General features: G+C 31.8%; 2 protein-coding genes and 1 pseudogene across 2 annotated transcripts; all 3 read left to right on the top strand.

Annotated features, from left to right (window-relative positions):
• The first annotated feature begins 5,202 nt into the window (after positions 1 to 5,202).
• On the top strand, positions 5,203 to 8,860 carry LOC110666562 (WAT1-related protein At5g07050-like). Its single transcript, XM_058148094.1, has 8 exons — positions 5,203 to 5,335; positions 6,760 to 6,862; positions 7,347 to 7,409; positions 7,508 to 7,621; positions 7,723 to 7,954; positions 8,078 to 8,236; positions 8,502 to 8,653; positions 8,722 to 8,860. The coding sequence occupies exons 1-8, from the start codon at positions 5,203 to 5,205 to the stop codon at positions 8,858 to 8,860; spliced, it is 1,095 nt and encodes a 364-aa protein (XP_058004077.1).
• Positions 8,861 to 10,038: 1,178 nt separating this feature from the next.
• Positions 10,039 to 11,975, top strand: LOC110666632 (WAT1-related protein At5g07050). The gene is made up of 6 exons (XM_058148095.1): positions 10,039 to 10,345; positions 10,673 to 10,774; positions 10,921 to 11,161; positions 11,248 to 11,406; positions 11,521 to 11,672; positions 11,791 to 11,975. The coding sequence occupies exons 1-6, from the start codon at positions 10,110 to 10,112 to the stop codon at positions 11,921 to 11,923; spliced, it is 1,023 nt and encodes a 340-aa protein (XP_058004078.1). The 5' UTR covers positions 10,039 to 10,109; the 3' UTR covers positions 11,924 to 11,975.
• Positions 11,976 to 14,798: 2,823 nt separating this feature from the next.
• Positions 14,799 to 16,746, top strand: LOC110666564 (WAT1-related protein At5g07050-like; annotated as a pseudogene).
• Positions 16,747 to 19,463: the final 2,717 nt, after the last annotated feature.

The raw sequence follows: 19,463 nt of genomic DNA on the forward strand, positions 1-19,463 counted from the left end.
AGCCGGTGCCCAAGCGATGGGTAACCGGAGGGAAGTTCTTGCTTCTAACGAGGAACCCTAGACCTGGGGGAAAAATTATAAATTAATTTTTGGGACTCCAGAGAAAGGTTATTAAGGTTTCCATGGCATTAGAATGCCAAGAAAATACCTAGAAAAATTTTTCAATCGGTACAGACAATTTTGACCCGTTAAGCCAAACGGAGGGCATTTTGGTCATTTCGCCTTCAGAGGTGATTTTTGGCCGACTTGTCCAGTTAAGTAAATAATTATTATGACCCAAAATATGAATAAATATTGCTAAAAATTATATTGAAATGTGGTAGAAAAGAAAAGGAAAGAAAAATGAAATAAAAAGCCAATTTTGACATAATGTGATGTCATTAACATACCCCCAACCAATCAAAATTTGACAAGCCTTCTTAAACCACTTAAAAGAGTCAAAATAAGACCAAAATCACTAAAATTTCCAGCAGCCCTCACCTTCACAAAGAGCTCACCCGTAGCTCTCAAATCCCATAGCCAAACTTCCATTGATTTTCAACCAAAGCTTACTTTCTTCCTTCATTTCACCACTAAACCCTAACCCCTTTCATTAAACCTTGACCATATCACTTGGAGAAGCTCTTGGCAGCCAAGAAGAAGAAGGAAAGTGAGGTTTAGAAGCTTGGAAAAATATGCCCTAAGTGAGGTTAGTGCATATATGAAGTTTAAAACTCATTAGTTCCATGATCTATGCTTGCAATGAATGAAAAATTGTGAAATAATGAAACAAATCCATGTGTATCTCTACCAAGAATTTAGGCAGCCCTATGGGAGATTGAGGTTGATTGTTTGATAAGCTTAGAATGGTTGGAAATCATGGTTAAAGTATTAACATGCATGGAGACTTAAGTAAGTATGTTAATCAAAGTGTATGAGTAAATTTAGTTGAACATTAGGGTTTAGGATGGTGAAATTGTGAATTAGCCTTGGAAATGGTTAGAGGACTTTTTAATGGTCAATTAGTGACCATTTTAGGTAGGTTGACCCTAATTAGAACTGAAAAATGGGATGGAAAGGTGAAGGTATAAACTGCCCTATGGACAGCAGCATAGGGACTGAAATTTCAGTCACTTTGCACTGCCATAACTTGGGCTGTGCTTGTCCAATTGATGTTTGGCCAATTGGACATGAAACTAGGCTTATAATGGCACATTTTTGCTGAAGAAACCATGCCCAAAAGACCAAAGCAAAAGGGTCAAAACCCAGCTCCAATCCGGATACCCTGCACTGAATTCTGCAGAATTTGCCAAATGAACAGTAACTGTTCATTTGGCCATAAGTCACTGTATATTTGGTCAATTGGTCTGAAATTTTTACAGCAACAAGTTAAGACATAGACAAACAACTTTCATGAAGGAACCTACCCCAAATTATGGCCAGAACCCATTCAACCAAGTGACTCAAGTCACTGTTCATGCACTGTAGATATGGTAATTTTCTGCAGAATGCAATCCGGGCAGCTTGGGTTTTTGGGCCATATCTGGAGCTACAAAACTCCAAATGGAGTGATTCAAAAAAGGAAATTCAACTAGACAAAATAAGGAACAACTTTCATGTTTTACATTTCTTCAAATTCCAACAGTAACAGTGTCCAATGGAACAGTGAAATTAGGGCACCAAAACTGAAATTTTCTGCTAGTGTGGGTTACACTTTGAAATTGCAAAAACACTTAATGCCAACAAGTTTTAAACACCAAATGTGGTATGTTGGGAGTGCCAAAGTTGATGTACACATTTTTATGCTAAAAGTCAACATTTTTGTTGACCAATGATGAATAGTAACACTAAAAAAGTTGAAATTCACAAATTGACGAATTTAAGAGTTTCAAATGCCCTAGTATACCTAACAAGATTGGTTTGGATAGTTTGGCATGCCAATAGGGTTCGATTAGCGATCGCACATGGCAAAAATGTCATTCTGATTTCATGGCTTTTAGCCATTCGACTTTGCATTGAGACTTGGCCTTGTGCACGATATCATTCTGACTTGTTAGCGCTCATTGCCTGCCGGAGATGCATATGTGACCGATGGTGTGACGGCCCGAGGTACTAGGTACCCAGTGCCAGTTTACCCATTATCCAGTCCAGTCGTCTAGTGTAGGTTACTTGGGGCAACCAAATGAATAAAAGTGAACAAAGTTAATGAATTAATGAATATACCAAGATCAAACAAAGAAAGCATACACATTGTATACACATTTATTTTCTTGCTATTTTCTTCTATTATATTATTGCACCACTAAGCATTATTGCTTAGCGCGTTGCTTTTGCCACGCGTAGGTACTGGAGATCCCGATTGTGAGCCCGGAGACCACGGTAGGTGAGTCCATCCGATTCCGCTCGATGTCCGTGTCACCTCACTACTGCGATTGCATCGGTAGGGCACTAGATGCCATTTTGTCATCTTGTAATTAACTTTTTATTTTCTCATATGTATTTAGGATTTATGTAATGTATTTTGAGGTTCATGTAAATAATAAAGATTTATGGTTATGTATGGTATTAATTTGAGTATTTAATGGTTGTTTATATATGAGAACCCTGAGAAAGGGATGTTTTGAAAAATGAAAAGGTTGTTGAGACCTGAAATTGACAAATTACTGAGATATTGATATTGAATTTTATTGATGATATTGGAGTGGAGAATGAATGAAATTGTATATTGGAAGTGTTTTTAACAGGTTCCGAAGAACTGTTTTCTCCATTTTTAGCCGGTACTCTGCCGGATTTTCCTTAAAATCTTCGGAACCTCAAATGAAATAATACTTTTGATAAATGGTTAAAATAAATCATATTTCATAAATTAATTTCAAAAGCATGACACAAATTAAGTAAGGTATATTAGAGTGTGCCAGTACACCGTGTGGCATTACTTATTCGGGTATACTGTACACGAGTAAGGGGTGTCACAATATTCCTGAGAATATTGGTGATATGGTTTAATTAGAAATAATTGATTTTTCCCAAAATCAATTATACGGTGAAATTCCACAGAGCCTAGCAAGTTTGGAATTATTGAATTACTTGGACTTATCCTACAACAATTTAAGTGGGAGAATTCCTTCAGGCACTCAAATACAAAGCTTTAGCTTATCTAGCTTCATCGGCAACAAAGGCCTTTGTGGACCTCCACTCACTGAGGATTGTAGTGTAGTTGGTGATTCACTACCAGGCATTAGGCACGGAAATGGTCTTGAATTGGATTGGGGGTTCTGTGTGAGCGTGGCTCTTGGATTTCTTGTGGGTTTCTGTAGTGTAATAGGTTCTCTAGTGTATGTTAGCCGATGGAGGCATGCATATTTTCATTTCCTGGATCATTTAGGTCACAAAATCTTGAGGAATTTTAGGTAAAATACAGTTAGAGTTGCAGGTTCTTATGGTTTCTATCTGGAGTACTAATAACGCATGCATCTAATGAACCATAAATTTTATATTATTATTATTTTTTTTCTTTTTATATGCTGTATGTACCTTAAATTTGTGTCTATCATAATAAAAATTAAAAATTTGAAGTTTTCACCATTGCACCAAGCAATGGCCGTAGCAGTTTGTTAGAAAAGTGAAAACATAAATATAATTAATTGGAGGCAATAAAAATTATTTTTATATTAAATTTGATATGTTTTAATTATAAAAATTTTAAAATAATTATAAATTGTTTCTTTAAATTGTTTTCTTTTTCATAATATCTAAAAAGATGCTTTTCTAAAAGTAGATTTCCATCTTAATCTCGCAATAGTAAATCAGTATAATTCTAGCCATTTTAGGACTAAAGTATTCCTAATTAGTACTTAAAAAGTATAACAAAATTTCAAGATTGAAGTTTTAAATTAAAGATCTCATCTTTGAATCCTATTCATATAAAAGTGGGAGATTTATGAAATGAAGAATTATTCCATTATGTAGGTGGTAGGGACAATAATAAACCCTAAAAAACAATTTGAAGAAACTTAAGCACAAATTGACCACTGGTTTTATTAGATAATTAATTAATGAATGTATATAATTAGAAGTGTGTGAAAAAGGATAACCTTTAATATTATGCACAGAAATGTAAAAAAGAACTAATTCTCAAGACTCGACTACCCTCCAATACAATAATTTTATGTGGTTGCATTAAGACATTTTATATATTAATCCAATCCTACTAAGAATAAAGTTCATGATGCTTGATTTGTGGGAGATATTGTTTTAGAGAATTAAATAGTATGTACAGTCTATAGAGTCCTTGGATGTTATGCTATTAGTTATTGCTTCTTAAGTTTGATATGGTGTACAACGAATGTCGACTCATATGCTATGGCCCCAATAATGAAGATATTTAATTTGTTATTTGGAAAAAGTATAATATTATTATGAAGTCTTAGAATCAAATTCCAAAAGTCATAACATATTTCTATTGTAAATGATTATGGCTATGAAAGTTCTCTTTTAATTTTAAAAAATATTTAATATGTGATTTAGAAGAGAAACACTGCAATATATATATATATATATATATCAGCGACAGAATTTTTCGTTGCTGATAGAGGATTTTTAACAGATTAAAATTCATTGCTTATACACTCATTGTTAATTTTTGCAATCGGTTCTCTGCCATCATAGCTAATGTTGGCGAGGGGGTTAGTGACACTATACTGCCATAGATTCTATATCCTAGAAGAAGTAGCACGTTTGATTAATCATGTCTTTTGAGCTTAAATTTCATATTATTTAAATATCTTAAATTTTAATATTGTGATGTTTCGAATTTAAATATTATTGAAAAGAGGTGTATGTAATGTTCAACAAAGAAAGGTCCTTGGTTTTATGAAAAAAAGGGCCTTAATTTATTAATAATAAATTGTAATTGTATAAAAACATTATTTGTCTGATAGGGCTTATGATCCTCATTAATATTTAATTGAAGAAGAATGTATTCTCATTACCTAGCTAGCATATAATTTATATATATCGTCACTACTCCAATTAAAAATGAAAATTAAATCCTCCCTGAAAGCGTTCCGAATCATAAAAGCACTTGCCAACATTGTGATGGGCTAGCTACCAAAATCATGATCTTGAGTGTGCCATGATCATACCCTGATATATACATGAACTATATCTCCACTTTGCCTTATAAGCAAGAATAGTTATTGGCTTAGAAGTGCGTCTTTCAAAATGGGGTCGGAAATGGAAGAGAGTAAAGAGTTTGTCGGAGAAAAAAATTGGAAAAAGACAATCTTTGGAAGGCTGAAGCCTTACCTCCTTTGTGTATTTTGTTCTTTCTGTTATGCAGCGTTCAACATAATCTCTATGTGTTGTCCCAAAATAGTCCAAGAGGGGGGTGAATTGGACTTTATAATTTTTCGGCCCTTGCTTGTAGCCTACTAAAAAATTGAGGCTTTGTTCAACTAGGTGCTCTTTTATATATTGTGAAAGTGATATATGTTTCAATAATGTGTCCCTAAATTTCAGTTCAAGTTTCAATCAATATTTATAACAATTTTTGCCATAATATGCATCACAAGATTTTAAACCAATTTCTCAACCTACTCAATATATCTTCAAGTATATCAACTCAATCTATTCAATCAATCATTCACTATCATGCATAGAAATTAAATCACATAAAAGTAAGGAGATTAAGGTTAGAGAGATCAAACACAATGATTTTTATAGTGGTTCGACTTAACTAGCCTACATCCACTCTCTCAAAGAACCATCTTTGAGTCTTATCTCCACTATTTGCTCTTTTAAAGGTAAGAGATCAAAAGCCCTTTACAACTTTTTCAACACCAAGCTTTTACCAAGGTAGCTTGAACCCTTGACAAGTGCTATCTCAAGCACTCCCACTCTCAAGCTTCAATAGGTGCTTGTACAACCTCTCTTAAATGTAATTTAATGTTTTAACACTCACTCTCACTTAATACAAATCAAACTATAAAGAAGAGATGAGTTGATTTGCCAATGGTAGCTCAAAGATTTTAAAGCTCTTGAATGAAAGCAATAAATAAAAAATCAAGATTGGAGTGCACAAGTAAGCTTTCATCAAATCTAAAATGAAGTAAAGAAGGTGTATTTATAGTCCCAAATCATTTTAAACCGTTTAAAATCTTTTTGGAATGTTATGTACTCTGTTCTAGGCAAAATAGCCGTTATTTTGTCTTTTTATGCGAAGTTAAGCAACTCTGATCATTTAGCAAACTAATGAAATTTTGGCAACAGTAGTAAAGTAGTTAGTAAACTAATATTTTAGCAAACACATTAGCAAACTAATATTTTAGCAAACAGGTTAGCAAACTAATTTACCAGATACCTGTTTCAAATTGTAATCTTAAAAAAAATGATTTAGACCTTAAGAAAAATATATACTCCAATAGTAATATCCAAGGTCATGTGAGAGAAAATTTTATAAAATAATTAAAAGAAGAAATTTAATTTTGAGCTCCATTTGACTAAACTTTTATCTATTCTTTTTACACAAGTCTTAAATTTCTAACTCTATGACTTTCATACCTTTACTTTGAGTCTTGGCTTACATAATCTTATTTTTTCTCATCTTGGATTTGTCTTGAGATGCCTTTGAGTATTCTTCCTCCTTAGATGCAACTTCAAAGATTCTTTATGAATAAGAGAAATAATCTACACATCACTTTAAAGTTGGGTTAGATAGATTCTGTTTAAGTTTTGTTACCATCAAAATCAATGCTCATTTTGAGCTACGCGGGGTCAACACTATGGTTTGCTTAGACAAAGGCATGAGTCGTTATGTTCTTGTGGCCTATGGCTATGTTTTTGGAACTGTAGCTACAGCTTTTCTAGCACTACTACTTGAAAGGTTCTTTTCTTATTCTTCTCTGTTGGTGCACTTGGCAAGTACAAAATAAATAAACCCTTTTCTCTCTTTATTCTTTTTCTACAGAAAATTTTAATTTGTTCCGTGTTCGATTGTCTAGGGTTAGGGATAAGGGTTTATGACATTGGTTTGGTTCCAAAATTTTAATGTGCTTGTCGCAAATTATGCCAAAAAAAAGTTTTAACTCACTTGATTATTATGATTTTTTGGATTAACCACGTGGTATCCCATCCGCACTTACGTGCTAATGAGACTTATCCATGTTCAAACTAGAAGTGGTATTTAGGACTTGATTATTATGATGAAAATACATATCGGTGATGTTATTAATAAAAATTAAAGTTTAGTGAAATTAAACTGATTAGCGGATACAATTAACATTCTTAATTAAATTAAAGCTTACTTAGCTCTAATGACAATTAGCTACGAACAGTATATTCACTTTTAAATATTTATGATCTTGCAGGAAAATTGAGAACAAAATCAGTTTACCAGCCTGCATAGATATCTTGTTATTGGGTCTTCTAGGGTGAGTAGTTTCTCTTTCTAATGACCATTCATGAATTGGCCCTTAAATAGATATAGCTAAAGGTTTGGTTCAATTCTGATGTCCTTTAACTTCATCAGAACTTCAGGGAGAATAGTTTTCTACGCTGGAATGGAATACACTTCACCAGCCTTTGCATCTGCCATGAACAACTTGGTTCCATCAATTACCTTTATTTTAGCAATTTTCTTCAGGTAATTAATTAACTAGACAGTGAAAATGCTAAATATGGGATACAATTCAAGTGGGACTACATCAGGTGAACTAAATAATTTTCTTTGTTTTGTGTGTTCAGGATGGAAAAATTGAACTTATTGAAGCTCAGTGGCCAAGCAAAGATTGCAGGAACTATAATTGCATTTGGTGGTGCCACACTCATGACCCTATACAAGGGTATTACTGTGGTTTCCCTGCACGCTTCTCACACTCATGCTGCATCAAAAATACTCATATATAGGAACTTGATAAAAGGCTCTCTCTTGCTTCTTTTTTCAGACCTTTTAGCAGCAGCATTCTACATTGTACAGGTGAGTAATACTAGAATTTTTTAGGGTACTTGTTTGTGGACTCGCTTGAGTGATTTTTAATGTGATATCACAAAAAATATATATGTCTCTCTTGAAAATATTAACTGATATATGATGATGCAGGCAACTGCAGTTAAAAAATATCCGGCTCCTATGACTCTTACCACATTATCAGGCCTATCAGGCACTATAATGGCAATAATTGCAGCTGCAGTTCCAGACCACAGAGCTTCATCTTGGAGATTATCATTGAATATTACTCTTATTGCTCCTCTCTATATTGTAAGTTTAATATGGTTTAATTGCTTGACCAATGAATTTTAATATAGTAATATTGGAGTCGTTTCCATAAACTACGAGGCCTCATAATGAAAACCACTTATATTAAAAAAATATTGTAAATGCTTGCAATACAAATAAAAGAAAAAGAAAGCATTATGATAAAAGATGACGTCAGGATTCGAATCTTATCAATTATCTTTGCTTGAAACACACAACTATTATATAATAAACAAGAGCGACTAAAAGAATTTCAATGTTATCGCAGGGCATTGTCATCTTTGGGATTACAACTTATATTCAAACTATAGTTGTGCGGACAAATGGTCCAGTTTTCGTGACAGCATTTAGACCACTGATAACAGTGATTGTAGCTATCATGGGACCTTTTATTTTAGGCGAGGCATTGCACTTGGGAGGGTAGTAATTGATATGTTTTTTGGGTTCCTTTATCAGCTTTGTTGAATTTGCTCTCTATCGTTTTACAGGATAATAGGAGCTACAATGATAATTCTTGGCTTGTATGTAACTCTGTGGGGTAAGGAAGAAGAGAAACAGAGCAGCAGTCATCAGTTGGAGACTCCAGTTATTTGTGATCAAGAAATTGAGATTAGATCACAAAAGTAAAGCCGGCTTTGTTTAACTACATCCAAGACAATCTTAATAAAGTTTCTGTAATTCTGTATCTCTCTTTCTCTCGATCAGCTTAATTATATCTGTTTACCCATTAATCTTGTTTCTTCAGACCTACTCAGTTCAGCCTATATACTTGACTCATTCGTGATTACCTTTGCAAAAAAATTTTATTTAAATTTGATACATCGTAAATTATTTTCAATTAATTATAAAATAAGTTAAAGTAATCTTTTTTAACGAATATTCATGGTTCTCCTTTAATTATTATTCCTGTAACATCCCATTAAATAGTCCGTAGACAATTAAATTATAAGGATTTATATACTTTAATCTAGTTACTAGAAATAACTTGATTAATCATTTTAAATTCAATGATTTAAGGCCTAAAATTTATTTGAGGCAAATGATTTGGGCTTTACAATTTCCTTCATCAATTTTAAGGGAAGCAAAAAAATTATCTTAATTCTTATTGTTTAATGAAATATATAACATGCATGTGGAATCAAATAATAATAATAATAATAATAATAATAATAACTTATGGGCGCAGAAAATTGTTATCTTAATTATTAATTTGGGTATAAAGTTTAAAAAGAAATACTATCTCCTATCGTATAACTTAAGTTTCTAATTATATGAAAAATTATTTTATTATTTAGATTTAATTAGATCAAAAAACAGACTTTTAAAATTTTTAACCGATAATTTATCTTTCTTACTTACGCCATACATACATATAATACTGCTACGAGTATAGAGTGACCTATAATCAATAATATAAATATATAAAATTTTGATATAGCAAAATTTATTATTCTTTTAATCTTTATAAAAAAGTTTATGCGTTTACTGTATCGAGAACTATATATTCCCTTATGAGGCACCACTAACTGAGGTAGTCCGAAGAAAATCAAGCACAAATTGGTTAAATATTTTTAATATATGGTGGAAACGAAAGTACTAATTTATGAGATTAAAGAATGGTAGAGTAACTCTTAAGAGTTAAGAGCATCCACTGCAAAATTTTTTAATGGGTATATACGTAAGCTGTGCATCTATGGTCCCTCTTTAAACATTGAAAAATCACTCCATGTCTATCTTCTCTTACCAAATATCCCCACTTAGAAGCATCACAGTCATAGAAATCACATGGTTAATATTTCTCTTGGGTTTTTTAGCACTTAGCTATGGCTTGCAAGTAGCGTGCCACTAAAATTACATGATCTGAGTAGAGTTGGAAATGGAAGAGACTAAAGAGTGTGTTGGGGGAGGAAGATCAAGAAATTGGAAAGAAAAAATGTTATTAGAAAAGATGAAACCATATCTCTTGAGTATATTTGTTGCTTTCTGCCAGGCAGGATTTAACATCATCTCCAAGGTTTACTTGGATAAAGGCATGAATGTTTATGTTCTTGTGGCCTATGGGTTTGCCATTGGAGCCGTAACTACAGCTGTTCTAGCATCACTCTTTGAAAGGTTCCCTCCTTTCTCTTCTTCTTCTTCTTCTTCTTCTTCTACTTACCTTTTTACTGGGCTTTGTTGATACTAATTATACTCACTGCTTACTAATTTGTCCAAAGCAAACACTGCAGGAAGTAACTGATAAATTCATGTTGCAGGAAAAATGAAAGCAAGCTGAGTCTCCCAACTTGTCTAAATATCTTTTTACTAGGTTTCCTAGGGTGAGTAGATGCTCTAATTAATGGTTGATCATGAGTTGATCCACTATTATTTTGTTACAAATGACGTTGAGGTCAATTTTAATGTCCTTTAAATATAATTATGTATCAGAGTTTTGAACAGAATATTGTTCTACATTGGTCTGGAACACACTTCATCAGCATTTGCAGCTGCCATGAACAACTTAACTCCATTAATGACCTTTATTTTGGCCATTTTATGCAGGTATAGTTAAACATTACTAATGCCACGCATCCCAAATTAATAACTTTCTATTCTATGAATGGTAAATCAATTTATAAACCTCCTACCCTGTTGACATGCCTAGAAAAGGCATTTCTTAGCATTGAAGCTTTGTTTTGTGTTTCAAGGATGGAGAAATTAGACATTTCCAAGCTCAGTGGCCTAGCAAAGCTTGGAGGAACTATAGTTGGATTGGGCGGGGCCACACTCATGACCCTATACAAGGGTATCACTGTGCTTTCAGTGCATAATCCCTACACTCATCAACAAAAGTCCGCATCAAAAATATTCCAAGATAAGAAATTAGTAATAGGCTCTCTTGTGCTTCTTATTCAGACAATTACAGCAGCAGCATTAATCATCTTACAGGTGATGAATACTGGAAAAATAGAGCTTATATGTTTACGAACTAAGATGAGTGTTTCTTTTACTTTATTCAAATTATGATGGTGCAGACAACAACAGTGAGAAATTATCCAGCTCCTATGACGCTTACCTCATTAATAAGCCTAGTAGGAACTCTACTTTCAACAACCTTAGCAGCAATTATAGATCATAAAGCTTCATCATGGAGATTGTCCTGGGACAACACTCTTGTTGCTCCTATATATAATGTAAGTTTAATATATGGTTTTCTACTCATCTAAAATGACATAGCCAATACTACAAAAGTATCTAGCTCCAAGGTTCAGATGTCACCAATTACAATTTATTCAATATTATTGCAGGGAATTGTAATCTTTGGAATTACAATTTTTGTGCAAACTAGGGTGATACAGATGAGGGGCCCTGTTTTCACGTCAGCATTTAGGCCACTCACAACAGTAATTGTAGCTATTATGGCACTTCTAATTTTAGGCGAGGAATTGCACTTGGGAGGGTATGTTTGTTGACCTTTACTGTTCATTTGATTAGCTTTCTTGAGCCCATGTCAGAAAAAGAATTTCAAATGCTATATATCTCCTTTATCTTATGTACTACTTTTCAATCTTTTCCAGGGTAATTGGAGCTACAATGATAATCCTTGGCTTGTATGCAATTCTATGGGGAAAGGAAGATGAGAAAAAGAAGAGGCTAATGGAGCCAGTGATTTGTGATAAAGAAATAGAGATAAAAGCAGAAAAGCAATAGGACTGTATTTTAATGAAAATGGTTGTTTAGACTCTATTTATATAGTTGATTCAAGGCATAATATGTATAATGAGACCCATATCTAAAATAAATAGGCTCAAATATTATTTATATTATGAATACATGATAAACTGTCTCGAAAAGAAAAATTATTTATTTAATATAAATTCGATCTAACATGAGAACGAGTTTTACAATATAACTCAACTCAACTTAACTAAGCTTTTATTCCAAAAATTTGGGGTCGCCTATATGGATTCTCTTTCTCTATTTTAAACGATTTTGGGTTAAATTCTCGAAAATGTGTAATGCTTTTAGGTCATGTTGTACTACTCTTCTCTAGGTCAGTTTAGGTCTATCTCTTCTTTTCTTTCTATCATCTAACCTAATGTGCTCTACTTGTCTAACTGGAGCCTCCGTATGTCTACGCTTCACATGACTAAATCCTTCTCTTAACTTATCCTCGCACTACTCCTAACTTTTCTTTAATACTCTCATTGCTGTTTATCTAGTCTAGTATGACCGCTTATCCACCTTAATATTCTCATCTCCGCAACTCTTATCTTAGAGTTTTACAATCTTTAAATTAAATATTTATATAGAAATTTGTGTATAATTAATTTATGTGTGAATAATGAATGCACAAATTTAGATGTAAATATATATTTAATATAATGATTATTAGAATCATTTTCATATAAAATTAAGTTTTTCCTTTTAAGCAACCATGCCCAAAAAAATGAAAATTCATATTTTACTTATTTAGAAATTGAAGCTTAATAATTTTCTCTTTCCCTTTTCTTTCTTTACCCTTAATTAACTTAAGAAATTAGAAAGAAGCAAACGTATTTCACCAATGTAAGACTTATTAATATTAAGTTCATCCAGAATCAGTTTAATTTTTCGTAGTTACCAATGCAAATCTATATATCAGTATATCTGGGAGCTTATGATAGCATCCTAATCACAAAACGCTACCTGGTCAGTGTAATAGGGATGGGATTAAAGTTCTTGTTCCTCGATCGAGCTCAAAACGGGAAGTTCTTGCCAAGTACATGTACACCTGACTTTTTTTTAGTTGCCTTCAAAAGGAGACTTAGCTTAATAAATGATAATAATAAAATTAATAAATTTATTTAATATATACATATTAATTATTATTAATAAAAATATAACTAAAAAATAAAAATAAAATCTATTAAAAGTTTAAGTGTGTTACTTGGCAAAGGGCGGAGTCAGGAAATTAGTGGATCAAAAAATTTTTATTTCACTCAATTAAGAGGAAAAAATTTTGTATAATAATAAATTATTTATTGAAAAGAAATTTAATAAGACATGTAAATTTTCAATGTGCAACAATAATTATGTAAAAAAAGAAAATAACTTTATAAAATGATATTCTCGTTATAATAGTGTTGTATGATCGTTTCATTGCCAGTGCTATCAAAGGCATTTTTTATCTATAAATATAATTAAATAATTATTCAACAACTAATCTCATAGTCGATTTTGCAATTGAGTTTTTATAGTCTTTATCGTAGAAAATACCCTTTAAATACATGCAGTTATAATAGGTATTATTCATGCCATTCAATAGGAAATGAGCAAAAGAAATTTAAAAAAATAAATAAAAATTGTGAATATGAGAAGGAAAAAAATGAAAATTATAAAAGAAAAAGTAAAAAAAAAAAGATGTGGCTACATTTTTTAAAATTTTAATATACATAAATTTTAACTTTTTTTAAATTTTATTATTTATTTTAAAAAATTAAATTTTAACACTCTCGTGGCTAAGGATTGTACATATGACAATATCTTATTAATCTATTTTATAGATGTAGATTATTTTATTAATTAAATTTGATTAGGTCACTATAATTCTCCGAACACAGACTTCTAAATTTTTAACCGATAATAAATTTTGCTTGCCTACACCTTGTGTACATATGTTATTCGAGTATAGAGCGAGCTATAATCAATATTAGTATAAATATATTTAATTCAATGTAAGTATCTTATATTAATAGATATTTGACCAATTTTATTTATATAATTTTTTAGTGTTGACAGATAAAATAAAAATATAGGATTAGATATTTGAAGAGAACATGTACTTTTAGATAAAAATATATTATTTCAATATGCTAATATGAAAAATATTACATATTATTGAAGATGCATTTTTAGATGGTATTTATATAAGTCTTTGTTAGTGAAATACCAATTTTCTTAATAATGTGATAGAATTATTAAGAGTTAAAATATTAGAATTTAAATGGTAATTTAAAAGTATGAGTAGAATTGTAAAAATTTAAAAATAATAAGATTTTTTTAATAGTTATCTCATTTATTTTTGTATCTCTTTATAGAAAAGTTTATGTATAATGTATCGAGAACAATATATTCCCTTAAGAGGCACCACTAAGGCAAAGTCGAGACAACTTAACAAAAAAAAAAAAAAAAAGTAAAACACCATATGAAAGGACAATAATTCCAAAGAAACTCAAGCACAAATTGGCCAACGATTTTTAATATATGGTGGAAACGAAAGTAATCATTTATGAGACTAAAGAATTATGGTGCTTGTTAGAGGATGTAATGAGTAGATCTCAAGACTCAAGACTAGCATCCACTGTAAAAAATTTTAATAGCTATATATACGTCAGCCGTGCATGATGCATCTATAGTAATGGTCCTCTCATTAAACATTGAAAACTTGTTATCATTCCATGAATTTCTTCTCTTACTTGATACACCCACTTAGAAGCATTCCAGTCAGGAATCGGAAGGCTTTTGTTGTTTTGGTTCCTTAGCACTTAGCTATAGCTTGGAAGTAGTGTGTCACTAAATTTACGTGAACTGAGTAGAGTTGGAAATGGAAGAGATTAAAGAGTGTGTTGGAGGAGGAAGATCAAGAAATTGGGAAGAAAAAAATAATTTTATTTGAAAAGCTGAAACCATATCTCTTATGTATATTTGTTGCTTTCTGCCAGGCAGGATTTAACATAATCTCCAAGGTTTGCTTGGATAAAGGCACGAGTGTTTATGTTCTTGTGGCCTATGGGTTTGCCATTGGAACAGTAACTACAGCTATTCTAGCATCACCATTTGAAAGGTTCCTTCCTTTCTCTTCTTCTTCTTCTTCTTCTTCTTCTTCTTCTACTACTACTACTACTACTACTACTTACCTTTTTACTGGTCTTGTTGATACTAATTATACTCACTGCTTACTAATTTGTCCAAAGCAAACACTGCAGGAAGTAACTGATAGATTCATGTTGCAGGAAAAATGAAAGCAAGCTGAGTCTCCCAACATGCCTAAATATCTTTTTACTAGGTTTCCTAGGGTGAGTAGATTCTCTAATTAATGGTTGATCATGAGTTGATCCACTGTTCTTTTGTTACAAATGAGGTTGAGATCAATTTTAATGTCCTTTAAATATAATTATATATCAGAGTTTAGAACAGAATATTGTTCTACATTGGTCTGGAACACACTTCATCAGCATTAGCAGCTGCCATGAACAACTCCATCAATGACCTTTATTTTGGCCATTTTATGCAGGTATAGTTAAACATTACCAATGCCACGCATCCCAAATTAATATCTTTCTATTCTATGAATGGCAAATCAATTGATAAACCTCCTACCCTGTTGACATGCCTAGAAAAGGCATTTCTTAGCATTGAAGCTTTGTTTTGTCCGTTAAGAATGGAGAAATTAGACTTTTCCAATCTCAATGGCCAAGCAAAGGTTGGAGGAACTATAGTAGCATTGGGCGGTGCCACACTCATGACCTTATACAGGGCTATCACTGTGCTTTCAGTGCATGATCCCCACGCTTATCATCAGAATTCTGCATCAAAAATTTTCCTAGATAAGAAATTAAAAAAGGGCTCTCTCATGCTTCTTATTCAGACAATTACATCAGCAGCTTTCTTCATCTTACAGGTGATTAATACTGGAAAATAGAGCTTATATGTCTATGAAATAAGATGAGTGTTTCTTTTACTTTTTTTTCAAAGTGTGAAATCAGAATCTTTCCAAGTAACTGTAATTAATTAGTGTATCATGATGGTGCAGACAACAACAGTGAAAAAGTATCCAGCTCCTATAACACTTACCTCATTAACAAACCTAGTAGGTGATAGATCATAAAACTTTATTATGGAGATTGTCCTAGGACATCAGTCTCGTTACTCCTACATATAGTGTAAGTTTAATATATGGTTTCTACTCGTCTAAAATGGCAGAGCCAATACTATTAAATTATCAAGCGCCAAGATTCAGATGACACCAATGACAATTTATTCAACTATTTCAGGGAATTGTATTGTTTGGAATTTCAATTTATGTGCAGACTCTGGTAATACAGATGAAAGGCCCTGTTTTCGTGACAGCATTTAGGCCAATCATAACTGTAATTGTAGCTATTATCGGACTACTAATTTTAGGCGAGGCATTGCACTTAGGAGGGTATGCTTGTTGATTTTTATTGTTCATTTGATCAGCTTTCTTGAACTCAAGTCAGAAAAAGAATTTCAAATGCTATATATGTCTCCTTTATCTCACATACCACTTTTCAATCTTGTCAGGGTAATTGGAGCTACAATGATAATCCTTGGCTTGTATGCAATTCTATGGGGAAAGGAAGATGAGAAAAAGAAGAGGCTAATGGAACCAGGGATTTGTGATCAAGAAATGGAGATAAAAACAGAGAAGTAATAGGACTGTATTTTATGGAATATTCTTATCTGGTCGACCCAAAATAGAAGAGGTATAATTATGTCCTTGTGTAAAATAAATGGGAGGTTATGGTAAATCGGATCTAGCTAAAAAAAAAAAAACCTGCATTACATTTATTCATAAATTGAAGCTTTAACAACTTTCCCTTTCCATACCCTTAATTAATATTTTTTTTAATTAAAAAAAATATATTTTATTCATAAAGAGTAAAATATATGATCTAAACCCATTACAAGGACCATACATTTAGAAAGTCTAACTAAAACACTTGAGTTCATATCACCCAACTAAAAGCCAGCCCTTACCCTTAATTAACTTAAGAAAATTAGAAAGAAGCAAAAGTATTCTACCAATGTGTTAATTTGTTGTTTTAATCAGCTTTGCTGAACCCAAGTAATCAATTAGGAAAAGATTTTCGATTGTATGCTCTCTCTTTTTAATCGTTTTACAGGATAATTCTTGGCTTGTATGCAACTCTGTGAGAGAAGGACGAAGAGAGTCATCAGTTGGAGACTCCAGTTATTTGTGATCAAGAAATTGAGATTAGATCGCAAAAGTCAAGCCGGCTTTTGTTAATTACATCCAAGTGAATATTAATTAATAAAGTTTCTGTATTTCCTTAATTTTTTCTCTTGATCGATCAGCTTAAGTAGACCTGCTTACCAATTAATCTAGTTTGTCTCAGATCTAGTCAGCCCATATACTTGACCTACTCTTGTTTATTTTTTTAAAAATTTTAGCTTAAACTCAGTCAATTATAATCTCAAATATATATATATATATATATATATAAATAAAGGTGAGCGAAATATTAGCTTAATTCTTATTGTTTGGGCACTTAATAGTATCAACCTACTATACTGGAATAAATCTGTTAAATTATTTATTTCATATCACATAATTAAATTAAAATAGAATTTATGCTGTAAAAATGTTATTGACATAAATATCATAAAATTTGTGTTGTATTTACACACCCGTAATATACTTCTCACAAATAATGTTGATATCTCAAGCGTATAAAATAAAATGTTGGAGCCTGAAAGTAATGATAGCATTTTGGGCACCATAAGAACTCTTATATTTAAGAGCAATAAAAATGTTGATTATAAACATACAGAGTTACCCCAAAAGATAATATAAATAAAAGTTGAGTTGAAAATAAATCACTTGTCATTAAGAGAACTTGGACCAAATTTATCAATCAAACTGATTTAATTAAAAATCAGACCCCAATCCAATCTAGTTTAACTATGAAACCCTATTTTTAAGAGAACCGGATCAATTCGGTCGGTCGGATTAGTTTAGTAAGAAATTGAATTAGTGGCTAGTTCGATTCAGATATAAACCCATGATTTCTTGAAATCGTAATTGATTGGGTCTAACTAGCGGGGTAATCGATGAATCGAGTAACCCAACCGTTCAAGTAAAAAGATACAAAGGAGGCACTACCGGGAGTTGATCGTGGGACCAAAGACATGCAACTTGGGACCACTAACCAAGTGAACTAAAGCCATGTTTAACAGTGTCTTAATATGTTAACTTGAATTATTTATTTTATTTTATTATTTTTTATATGATAAAAAGTATATAAATTTTTTATTTATTATGTTATATAATTTTAATATATTAACTTTTATTTTTATATGAATAAATTTATTTTTGTAAAAATTTTAATTTAATATATTTCTTTATTTTAAATAATTAAATATCATTATTTAAAATTTTAATTAACCGTTTAATTTTTTTTTCAAAAATTTATATATTAAATTTAATTAAATTTATTTTAATAATTATTTTAAATTAATTATAATAAATATTATTATTAATGTATAATATTTATACTGATTAAACATCAATTTAATCCGAGTTTAACGTTAAATCCAGTTTGAATTCTTTATTTTACTCTCCTCGCCTTTTTTACGCTGTTCTGTTTTCATTGGACCGACTGTTACATTATATATATTCTTTAATGGGGCACCAATAAGGTAAACTCCAGATGCCTTCTAAAAAAAAAAAAAAAGTTAAAACACCAAATGAACGCACGATAATTCCACAGAAACTCAAGCAGAAATTGGCTAACGTATGGTGGAAACGAATGTAATCATTAATGAGATTAAAGTAGTGCATGTTAAATGAGTAACTCTCGAGTCAAGAATAGCATCCACTGCAAAAAATTTTTATGGCTATATATATATGTTAGCCGTGCATCTATGGTACCACTCATTAAACATTGAAAAATCATTCCATGTAAGCAAGTGGTTATCCAGCTAAAATCAAACAGAAACATATAACAGTACAACCAGCCAAATCGAATTCTACTTTTGAGTACAGATCATGTGTACAGACATCAGGAACACATTGATAAATGGTCCAGCAATTTGTTGACCTTGTATCCACAAGCCATGTAACAGGCAACATAACATCTACAACAGAGAGTCCATGTGCCACATCTCTATGGATGAGAGCAGGATCTCAAATGCTATACAAAATCAAAGAGCAAAACGATACTAATGCACTAGACCCATCTGAATTTACAGTGCATAAATCACATGCCAATATGCCATCAAATAACACAAATAAATTGCAAAGTAAGATGTCAGATGGTCTAAGCACGATCATGAAGATGGTTACATACCCGAGAGGATAAGTAAGCAATTAAAGATATGTGGGCAATAATTTGTCCTCCCATAAGACCATATCCAGTAATAAATGGAAATGGGAGTTACAGAGTAATGAGGTCAAAGTGAAAGCGGATAAAATTCACCTATAGATATGAGACAGCCCACCCAC

Source organism: Hevea brasiliensis, chromosome 6, assembly GCF_030052815.1.
Source record: "Hevea brasiliensis isolate MT/VB/25A 57/8 chromosome 6, ASM3005281v1, whole genome shotgun sequence".
Lineage (NCBI taxonomy): Eukaryota > Viridiplantae > Streptophyta > Magnoliopsida > Malpighiales > Euphorbiaceae > Hevea > Hevea brasiliensis.

Excerpts from the sequence above, each read along its gene's own strand:
- LOC110666562 (XM_058148094.1), top strand. The coding sequence starts at position 5,203 with ATGGGGTCGGAAATGGAAGAGAGTAAAGAGTTTGTCGGAGAAAAAAAT. Across the intron at positions 7,622-7,722 it reads ATTTTAGCAATTTTCTTCAG|GATGGAAAAATTGAACTTAT; the intron begins GTAATTAATTAA and ends TTGTGTGTTCAG. Across the intron at positions 7,955-8,077 it reads CAGCATTCTACATTGTACAG|GCAACTGCAGTTAAAAAATA; the intron begins GTGAGTAATACT and ends ATGATGATGCAG.
- LOC110666632 (XM_058148095.1), top strand. The coding sequence starts at position 10,110 with ATGGAAGAGACTAAAGAGTGTGTTGGGGGAGGAAGATCAAGAAATTGG. Across the intron at positions 10,346-10,672 it reads CTAGCATCACTCTTTGAAAG|AATATTGTTCTACATTGGTC; the intron begins GTTCCCTCCTTT and ends AGTTTTGAACAG. Across the intron at positions 11,407-11,520 it reads TTGTTGCTCCTATATATAAT|GGAATTGTAATCTTTGGAAT; the intron begins GTAAGTTTAATA and ends ATATTATTGCAG.